The sequence below is a fragment of the Triticum aestivum genome, chromosome 1A, assembly GCF_018294505.1.
Source record: "Triticum aestivum cultivar Chinese Spring chromosome 1A, IWGSC CS RefSeq v2.1, whole genome shotgun sequence".
Classification (NCBI taxonomy): domain Eukaryota; kingdom Viridiplantae; phylum Streptophyta; class Magnoliopsida; order Poales; family Poaceae; genus Triticum; species Triticum aestivum.
Window position 1 is genome coordinate 55,534,619 of NC_057794.1, and position 11,111 is coordinate 55,545,729.

An 11,111-nucleotide genomic window follows, 5' to 3' on the forward strand; every position below is an offset into this window, starting at 1 on the left:
TAGGTGGCAACGTTGGCTGGCAGCAGCCCGTGCGCTATCTCCATTTGTGTGTGTGAGACCCACCTGTCAGTCCTGTCAGTGCGACGGAGAAATACAATGGTCTGCATTGAGCGAATTCGAAACGGCGACCTTGGACCAAATAGTCTCAGCCGCGCGCGCGTACCGACTACACGAACCAACAATGCCTGACGTTTTTGAGTAAGTACATTGAGGTTTTATTAGTAGTCCCATATGAAACAAAGGTGCTAATTCTTTTTTTCTTTTCGTGTTAATGAGTGCTGATTCGAACCAAAGAGCTATGTTTTGTTCGCACGATAGCAAGAACTAGGAACCCCCCCTGCGGAACTTTTTGTCTAATGTAGGGATGCATTTCTTTTGCCCTTGTACCACATTACATACGTGTAATTCTTTTCTTATTTTTTTAAAAAAATCTCTTTTCTTATTCAGAACTGATTTTTTGAACTTTGAAACATGAATGTATAAAAACATAACTTGTAATAGTTTGAGCAAGAAAAACTTACTGCTATGATGAGTGCAAAGTTCATCTATTGAGCTATGTTATTGTAATCCAGTACAAATTACTCATCTTCTACTTTTTTCCATGACGTGGATGATCATATTTTGTATGAAAAATCCGTAGCAACGTTTGCATGTTTTTTGCTTTCGAAGTTTTTCCAATGTACTCCCTCCGTCCGGTGAAGAGTGTACATTTAGAAATTTTAAGACAAATTATAAAATTGAATAAAAATGCATTGGAAAGGTGCAAGTCACCATCTCTTCCCTTTTAATTACCCAACCTCCAATGAGCTAAGTGCATGTAAAAATTAAAAAGACTATGTCTAGATTGCTATTGGTCTTGATTACCATGTGATGAGAGAAAAGTATTTCTCCCCTCTTCAAAGTGCATTGGGAAGATAGAAGTACACTCTTTTGTAAACAAATTTTGAAACTAGATGTACACTCTTCACCAAACGGAAGGAGTATATAGTAAATGTGTATAAAAGATTCACATATGTAACAAAGGAGTAAGAACTCAAAGCAAATCCAACACGTCAACCAAAACGAAGAAGCAGTTTGTTCACTTTCGTCCGTTTGGGTCAGCTATTGGCATTTTGGCCCGTGCGTCTGACCGGTGTTCCCAACCGGCCGACCCGTTTTTTATCCGTGTCCAAAAGTAGAAGTAATAAAAAAAATACCAACGACCTATAATTCATGCCAGCACCGATACCAGCGCCCCCACGTCATGTCGGCAGCCATGCCAGCCTACAAAAGACTCACAGTTTATGTTGGCGCACTTGCCAGCAGCCAGCACACTTGCTAGCAGACAAAAAAGGATGATAGTTTTGATCGATGCGTTGGAGTTGCTTTTATAACCTCATAAATCTCACATGAGAAAAAGACAATGTAAAATAAGTGCAAGGATCTGAATTATTTTATGTCCCATTTTGGTACAAATTATCCTATAGTAACTCATTTTTTGAAACTTTTTTCCATGTCATAGATGGTGATCGTTACCACATGGCCATGTGGTAAGCAATCTGAAAAAAAGGTGATCGTTAATAGATCTTGAGTCCATTTCAGAAAAAAATGATGATCTTTTTTTTGTCAGTCTAGTCGTTGCATGCGAGCAAACCATGGTTTCCGTATTTGAATCCCCGCACCATTTTAATCAACCGTTGTTTTTGTCATCTCTAAATTACATGCAAAACTTAAGATAAGTCTATCTTATTAACTATTGTACATGCCCTGATTTATGTTATCCGTTCTATTTCTTTGTTTCGGAACCAGTAACATATGGGTTATCTCAAAGCAAAGCCAGCAACGTTGGCTCCTCTGGTCAGTGCGCGTGAGTTGTTGTCGTACCTGCTTCACAGGTGGACGCAGCTCCTCTGACGTACGGCGCACTCGCTGACGTGTGGACCCGGACCCATGCGTCAGTGACCCAACGTCAGGTGGCCGTACGTCAGGGGATCCGGCTCCTTCACAGGTCGCGGGTCCGATTCCCTTCCGGTGCATGCCCCTCTTTTAATTATTTCTTTATCCGTACCATTGGCACATGGGTCCCACACGCATAGACAGCCGCTGCCCGCTGCCATGCTAATGTTGCCAACGTATGTAGAAAGAACGGAAAACAAGCGGGCGTCCGTCAAATTTGACGGAAATGTATTAAAATGTGTTGTTACTTAAGTTGTTGTACTAGTTTTATGGGGTTTTTCAGTTTATGTATGATTCCGTTAGAGGTAAATACACTAGAAGTCTTAGAACTTGCGTGCGACGGTCAGTTTGGTGCATAAACTTGTAAAATACATGTTTCTGGTCATCTAACTTATGCGGGCGTGTAAATACGGTCACATTTTCCGTACGCAGGTGTATTCGCTGTCTACATGGCACACCAATGGCCGGCGTTTTTTCAATAAACACCCTCATTTTTTTTACTTTTTATAAAAGCAATCCAACAATAGTTGCCCGCTGGGTCCGACCGTCAGTGTACGTTGTAGATATATTGGGCCCATTGTCAGTGGCTAGAGCACGTGATGATTTTTCCGGAAACACGCTCGTTTTTTTTCTACTTTTTGCAAAAGCACTCCAACAATAATTGTCCGCTGGATGCCTGGGTCCTACGGTCAGTATAAGTTATAAATATATTGGGCTGGAAAAAATGGGATGAGCGAGTTCTAACCAAGGACCAATTGGAATGGAGCTAGCGACCTATCCACCGCAATTGATCGTACTTGGTATTTCATTTGGACTACTAAGGTATATCACCTCTAAAATAAAAGGTGCACATTCTGAATATATTTTCATTTCTCTAGATTTTCAAATTTAAAATTATTCGGATTGAAACAATTTTTCTGATAATTTGTTCGAAAAATAATTAGGTACATTCATTCTGCACTATATATTCTTTTGTCTAACTATATTTCTTTTTGTTGATTTCTTTGAAAGAAATTTCCGTACATTCATTGTTAACTATGTTTCTTTTATATAGATTATTCTAATTCAAATAAAAATTAGTTGATTTGTCCCCCAAAAAATATGTACATTCATTCTGACCCATATTTTCTTTTATCTAGATTTTCAAATTTAAAATTATTTGAATTCAAACAAAATTTTGCTGATTTGCCCCAAAAATATATGTACATTCATTGGGCACTAGATTTACTTTTATCTTATTTTCAAATTTTAAATTATTTGAATTCAAACAAAAAATTAGATGATTTGTCCAAAAAAAAAGATGTACATTCTTCTTCACATATAATTTCTTTCAGCTAGATTTTTGAATTCATAATAAATTACGTTTATTTGTATGAAAGAAATTTACGTATATTCATTATGAACTTTATTTTATTTTATCTAGATTATTCAAATTCAATCAAAAAATTAGTTGTTTTGTCCGAAAATTTACATACATTCATTTTCACCTATGATTTTTTAATATAGATTTTGAAATTTAAAATTATTTGAATTAAAAAATTACATTCATTTTGCACTATATTTTGTTTTATCTACATTTTTAATTTAAAATTACTCGAATTCATACAAAATGTTTGTTGGTTTGTGCAAAAAATACGTACACTCATTCTGCACTATATTTTGTTTTATCTACATTTTTAATTTAAAATTAGTCGAATTCATACAAAATGTTTGTTGGTTTGTGCAAAAAATACGTACACTCATTCTGCACTATACTTTGTTTTATCTACATTTTTAAATTAACATTACTCGAATTCATATAAAATGTTTGTTGGTTTGTCCAAAAAATATGTACACTCAGTCTGCACTATATTTCCTATCTAGATTTTAAAATTACTTGAATTCAAACAAAATCTAGTTGATTTGTCCAAAAAGTTTATCGAGAATATAAGTAATTTTCTTAAATAGAAAGAAATAATACATAAGAGAAATTGTGTTTATCTATTTAAATGTCAATGTGGCCAGATGGTTGGCGCTCGCACACGTGGCGAGCTTATGTGGTCATAGGTTAGAACCGGTGCTTTGCCCTTTTCTCGTTTGGTTTCTACTTTAACTCGTACGGTTTATATTATATAAAGCTAATTGTGCTCTATAAACATCAATAGTAAGGAGGTCAAGTGGCTATCTAAGTTAGCGGGGCGTGTGTTTAAATCCTGCTGCTGCTCTAGCACTTTTCATTTTATTTGAGGATTTTGTGCATAAATAAATAAAATGCAAGGGTGCTTTTTGAAAAATAACAGTGCACGCGGATTACCCATTGCCTCATCCTCTGATAGTGGGGCCCTGCCATGTTTTTTTTTGCGTGCACATGATACGGTAGAAAGCACCGTATATGAACGGAAAGACAAGTTAGATGACCAAAAACACATATTTTACAAGTTTATGCATCAAACTGACCGTCGCGTGCAAGTTCATGACTTGCGGTGTATTTACCTCATTCCGTTACCGCACTGTAACTTTATGTATTACGGATGTAATTAACTCTTATTGTGGCTAGTCTAATACATAATATCATATATTAGTATCATGTAGTTCTCCCTTCGTTTCATTATATAAGAGCGTTTTTACACCATACTAGTGTAAAAAAACGCTCTTATATTATAAAACGGAGGGAGTACTTTATTTATTGCTATGCACGACACGTACTAGCATGTTATTTATTATGATACGGTATCATGATATGATACTTTACTTCCTTTTTCTTCATTTAATTCTACGACATCTCATCAAAATTGCTAGTTAGAATGTATGATACTACCGTCACGACCAGCCTTACTCCCCGGCTTCCACGCCGATCAGCAACACTTGCATAAACTATGTACTCCTGGGTTTTTTTTTTGCGAGGTGCATAAACTATGTAACTAACCCAACGGATTAACGAACTGATTGATCTCAACTGCCATCTAACGAATTTGTAGTTGAAACATGTAAGGGCATGTACAATGGTGCTATCTTAGGAGTGCCACGTAGGATAAATGATGAGGTGGAGGAGAGAGAACTCATAAGAGAAGGCTTGTCTTCTCTTATTTAAGATAAGACAAGAGATGATCTCTTAGCACAATATGTCTCACCATATTTTTAGGAATTGCTAGTTATTCAAGATAAGACTAAGAGATGACTCATTGTAGACATTTTTCTTTGTCATCTCTAAATTACATGCAAAACTTAAGATAAGACTATCTTATCAACCATTGTACATGCCCTAAGTATACACTACCGCCCCAAGCACACACGAAGACAAACCGGAGAAAAAGGCAGAGCTGGCGACCGATCCTATATATACAAGCGAACCCGGGTGCCACGAGTACGACGAGAAGGCCGAGCGGCATTGCGGCAACGATCGAGCTTATTAGCCGGTGGCGCCCCATGGAAGCCGCAGGCTGGCCGGAGCCGGTGGTGCGGGTGCAGTCGCTGTCGGAGAGCGGCGCGGCCACCATCCCGGACCGCTACGTGAAGCCGGCGCACGACCGCCCGTCCGTCAACGACGGTACCACCAGCGGCAGCGTGAGCATCCCCGTGGTGGACCTCTCGTCGCCGGACGGGAGCGCGGCGACGGCGCGGGCGGTGTCGGAGGCTTGCCGTGAGTGGGGCTTCTTCCAGGCGGTGAACCACGGCGTGCCGCGCGACCCCCTCCGCCGCGCGCGCGCCGCGTGGCGCGGGTTCTTCCGCCTCCCCGTGGAGGCCAAGCAGCGGTACGCCAACTCGCCGGCGACGTACGAAGGGTACGGCAGCCGGCTCGGCGTGGAGAGGGGCGCCGTCCTGGACTGGGGCGACTACTACTTCCTCCACCTCCGCCCGCCCGGCAGCCTCTCCGCCGCCGACAAGTGGCCCCACCTCCCTCCCGACCTCCGGTAATCCACGCCCGTCCGTACATACATCCGTACCGTCACACTCTAGTCAGCCAAGCCCGCCGGTGCAACTGTGTGCCTAACCTCCATTATTCTGGCGGGTCGTCAGGGACGCGACGGAGGAGTACGGGAGGGAGGTGGCCTCGCTGTGCGAGCGGCTGATGGCGGCGATGTCGGCTGGTCTGGGCGTCAATCCGGGGAGGCTGCAGGAGGAGTTCGGCGGGGCGGAGGGCGCCGGGGTGTGCGTGCGGGTGAACTACTACCCGCGGTGCCCGCAGCCGGAGCTGACGCTGGGCCTCTCCTCGCACTCGGACCCCGGCGGCATGACGGTGCTCCTCGCCGACGAGCGCGTGAGGGGCCTCCAGGTGCGCGGCCGCGGCGGCGAGTGGGTCACCGTCGACCCCATCGCCGACGCCTTCATCGTCAACGTCGGGGACCAGATCCAGGTACCAACAGCTAAAAACCGAGCACGCGCGCGCGCACACACACACACACATGCACAACCACCATGCATGTTGCACACATGCACGCCGCTTTTCTTTTACTTTACTTGTTTTCTCTGCCATTTTTGCGGCCGGTAGTTAGGCACGTGTGGTGGCCACGAACCTGCGGGCGCTCATCCCAGCCGGAAAAACGGACGAGCGGCCATGAGCTATACGTGACGGCACCCATCGATCGCCATTAGAGCGCTACACGTTACGACTCCAACGGCCGTGATCTGCTTTGATCTGTGCTATTCCGTTTGCTGAAACGAAGTGTGATGCCGACGTCGTGGTAGCGGCGCTGCCATCACTGTGCCCGAGCCTCTCGCTAGGCTAGCTAGGGGTAGGGGTGGTAGGTCAGGGATGCGTCACGTGTCCATTTCAAGCACGTGCCCGTTTTGCCGTTATCCTCCCATATCTATATCGCCGTGCGTGGCGAAAGGGAGATGTCGTCGCCACGATACGTATACGGCAGCCCCTCGACGCCGCTGGCCGGGCTCTCCCGCTGACCCGCGGGCCCTATCACCCACCTGTCAGCCAGCGGCATGACATGTCCCTACGTACTATTACGTACGAGAAACTAATACGTACGTACGTACCAACATGGTATTATATAGAAAGCTAAGTAAAGCAGTGATGAGAGCGGCGGCGTCAGGTGTGAGAGGTATTACTTTCCGGGGTCAACTTCCCGCGTCGGTTTGCATAGCTATATGCCTATATTACACTGTGTTCTCGGACGCGAGCTTCCACGTGCTCTGCGGAGGTATGCATGACGACATACAGGACGATGCTTCGATGCCTTAAAGCATCTATCTTTGTGTCTATGACATATGGATCCAACAGATAGCTGGCCCATATGTTGGTGATCCAAAGGCATGTGCCTTTAAGGCACCGAAGCTGTGTCCCGACGTACGTGGATTGGATCCATCCGACGGTCACGCGCCGCACGACGTCGTACGTCAGTTAGCCGTCGGTTGGAGACTTGGAGCCATCCGACGGTCAAGCGTCACCTGCACCGGCTAGCTGTGCTATCCGGTCGGCTTATTACATAGTAATATGCACGTGGGAGCCATGCAGTAGTAGAAAGTACAGTAGTTTTTTTTTCGCGAGTGAGGAGTAGAAAGTAGTTGGAGTAATTTGGAATGAACAGTCGTGCTAAAGCGATGAAGCAGTTTTTAGGTTAATGAGTCAAGCCGTGTGGTGCGATCGGTGGAAATGAATGCGTCGATTCCCGTCCCCCACCGATCGGGGGATTTGGCTACGTAGGGTACCGATCACGAGGCGGAGTCAGCACAGTATGGGACGGGTATTCCTGATTAGGCATGCGCCAACGTGCAGCCGTGCAGTCATGTCATGTGGGCGGCAACGTGCTACGTACGTTCGCAATTATTTATCGAGTCCGTATAATATTTAGCCAGATCTTGACGTGCCGGCTCACTCACGGCTGATTCGGTTCTCCCATGCTTTCCTGCCGTAATTTCATCTTGACATGACATGAAATGACACGTCGGGGTATATCACTTTTCTCCATGTCGCCTACTTTATTTTCTTTGAAAGCCCATGCCTGATTCTCAGTTAAGAAAAAAGAGCTACCCCTACAAAAAAGTTGAGAAAAAAGAGCTCATGCTCGATTAGCTGATACGGCGTTGCTAAAACCGGACGGATGGCCCGACCGACCGACCGGCCGGCCGTGTTGGCTGGCTGGCTGGCTGGTCCAAGGCGTGGATACAGCACGTAGTGGTACGACACATCTCGTCTGGTTGTGGTTGTGCATGTAGCACGAACACGGTCGCGTGCGTTTTTACTGGCTTGTGTTGGACGATGGTGCCGTACCCGTACCATGCACAGTCGAGCCACGCGCTACGTAGGAGTACTACCGTGGTCCATCGCTACGCGAGGAGGCATGAAACGGCACTCTCGCTCGGCGTAGAGGCAGGCATATGTAGTACTGTATTCAAGAAAACGGATCTGAAGGAACCGGGCTGGATGTGGCCGAAATCTTGCCTACACATCGAGCTCCGTGCATGCCGGTGAAACTCAGACAATCCATGCTAGTTTCATTTAAGCTCCGTGGATCTAACTTATACTCCGTCTGTTTCTAAATATATCTCTTTGTAGAGATCCCATTATAGACCACATACGGATGTGTATAGATGCATTTTAGAGTGTACATTCACTTATTTTGCTCCGTATGTGGTCTATAGTGGAATCTCTCCAAAGACTTATATTTAGGAACGGAGGAAGTAGTTGTGGTGTGCTGTGTCTTGAGCTCGTCAAATAGTACAAGGTTGTGGAAATCAGAAGTTAGATATGGTCGGATCACATTCGCAGTTTGATTTGGATAAAATATAATGTTGTTTTTAGAGAAAAAATCCAGGGTATAGAAACGGTCGATATATTGCGAAAGTACTCGTGTGATCCTGCATGAACAGTAAACTTCAAAAAAATAGTAAATCTTTTAAAAAATCGGAATTATTTTTTTGGCAACAAACTTTAATGTTTTTTCTACATGCATGCAAAAAGAATATTTTGCCCGCACCTCCACAAATGTCATCTCATCATGAAAAATTTGCATGCATGCAGATAAAACATCGAAGTTTCTTGCCAAAAAATTCAGATTATTTTTTAATTTTACTGTTCATCCGAGGTCACCGGAGCTCGGGATCACATACTCACGTCCAAGATATATTGTCATAATAAACGAAACATCTCTCACATGGGTGAGGACCGATCGATGACATCTACTCGTATCAAGGTGGCGGCAAATGAAGGCCGGGCGGATCTTGCATGGAACGATACAGCATGAGAATACTAGGGCAAAGTGATAAATGCAAAACCACGTGCCATTTGTCCCCTCAGATCTGACCTTGACCCACTGGCCACCAGCGCGCCATATGGCGGGGTCCAACCAGCCAGACAGCCTCGCTAGCTGTCCGAGGATCCCTGCAATCTGCATGCTCTGCTGGTGCAGCACACGGACGCCACCGCCCATCTGCTGCCCTCTGCTGATTTATTTTGGTCAGCAGAAGAAAGAACTGCACGTTTGGCACATGCCGCTGCCCGCTGGCTCGACCCACCAGCCAGCCCACTGCATCTATTTTTATGCTTTTTTGTTGATTTATTTATGGTTTGGACGTGTGATATGCAATGCAACGCAGGTGCTGACGAACACGACGTACCGGAGCGTGGAGCACCGGGTGATGGTGAACGCGGACGCGGAGCGGCTGTCGGTGGCCATGTTCTACAACCCAAGGAGCGACCTGCCGCTGGCGCCCATGGCGGAGCTGGTGTCGCCGGGGACGCCGGCGCTGTACAAGCCCATGACCTTCGACGAGTACCGCCTCTACATCCGGCGGAACGGCCCCCGCGGGAAGAGCCAGGTCGAGTCGCTCAAGGCCCATGAAGACAGATGATGATGATGGTACCTCCACCAGTTAATCGGCATCATAGAGCCTCCAATAAAAATGGCTTACTGGTGGTGAGTGTTTAATTAGAACGGTGTACATCTCCAAACGAGGAGATGCCATGTTTGTACTACTAGCAGTTTTTAAAAACGCAGACGCCGGTGGCACTTTCTCCTTTTTGAAATAAATAAATAAATAATATAAAAAGGAGAAACAAAAAGTCCAAAAGATGATGGATAGCGACGAGGAAAAAAGTGTGGCCTGAATTTGCCAAGATAAAGGGGCGGTTTGGTTTCCAGCCACACTTTGCCACACCTAATTTTAGAAAAATTTGATCAAGTTAGGTAGGTGTTTGGTTCTAGCCACATCTAAGGCAAGGATTTTTTTTTTGAACAGTAAACCCCATATGTCATAGACACAAAAAGTATGGCAAAATTCACTTAGTCAAGCCAAAGTGTGGCTAACAATTTAAGCAACTCAACTAAGGCAAGTGTGACAAGTGTAGCAAAAATCATGTGGCAATATTTGGCAAAAATAGTCACAATCAAAACAGCCTCAAAGATGTATCGACCCGTCCAGTTGATTGAAGAAACAAAAATGCCCGATCTCTGTCACATGCATGTGAACAAGATAGATCGCCCATCGCTCCGTCCCAGCGTTTGTCAAAGACATGTGTGACAACAGTCACATCTTTTTTCCCACTCCTTCAAATTTCATGTCTCTTGATTTTTGTTGGGGCGTAATCCACCCAGCGACGCGCCACATCGGAATCCAGGTATGGTGGCAAATGGGTAAGGGTCGGGTCGTCACCCCCTTGTGATGCGCCGTATCTTGATCTGGATACAGTGGCAAGTGAGCAAGGATCGGGTCGGCGCATCCTGAGTGGCGCGCTACACCGACGCCTCTGTGTAGTGAAAAATGAGTAAGGATTTTCGCATTTGACTCGATGAGCACCAAGCGTTAAGGAAGCTAGCCGAGCCTAGGAGGATCCGCTTAGGTAGCTGGAACGTAGGGCCCCTAACAGGTAAGCTTCGGGAGATAGTTGATACATCGGTGAGGAGAGGAGTTGATATCCTTTGCGTCCAAGAAACCAAATGAAGGGGACAAAAGGCGAAGGAGGTGGAGGATATCGGCTTCAAGCTGTGGTACACGGGGACATCCGCGGGCAGAAATGGAGTAGGCATCTCGATCAGTAAGAGTCTCAAGTATGGAGTGGTAGACATCAAGAGACATGGGGACCGGATTATCCTGTTCAAGCTCGTAGTTGGGTACTTAGTTCTCAATGTTACCGCAAGTAGGCTACAATGAGAACACTAAGGGGGAGTTCCAAGAAGGCCTGGGGGACATGGTTAGGAGTGTCCCAGTTGGCGAGAAGCTCTTCATAGGAGGAGACCTCAATGGGC

At 45.3% G+C, this 11,111-nt stretch overlaps 1 protein-coding gene across 1 annotated transcript; it reads left to right on the plus strand.

The window, feature by feature from the left end:
- The first annotated feature begins 5,273 nt into the window (after positions 1–5,273).
- LOC123189521 (jasmonate-induced oxygenase 1) lies at positions 5,274–10,018 on the plus strand. The gene is made up of 3 exons (XM_044601951.1): positions 5,274–5,825; positions 5,932–6,268; positions 9,463–10,018. The coding sequence occupies exons 1-3, from the start codon at positions 5,341–5,343 to the stop codon at positions 9,715–9,717; spliced, it is 1,077 nt and encodes a 358-aa protein (XP_044457886.1). The 5' UTR covers positions 5,274–5,340; the 3' UTR covers positions 9,718–10,018.
- Positions 10,019–11,111: the final 1,093 nt, after the last annotated feature.

Excerpts from the sequence above, each read along its gene's own strand:
- LOC123189521 (XM_044601951.1), top strand. The coding sequence starts at position 5,341 with ATGGAAGCCGCAGGCTGGCCGGAGCCGGTGGTGCGGGTGCAGTCGCTG. Across the intron at positions 5,826-5,931 it reads CACCTCCCTCCCGACCTCCG|GGACGCGACGGAGGAGTACG; the intron begins GTAATCCACGCC and ends GCGGGTCGTCAG. Across the intron at positions 6,269-9,462 it reads ACGTCGGGGACCAGATCCAG|GTGCTGACGAACACGACGTA; the intron begins GTACCAACAGCT and ends AATGCAACGCAG.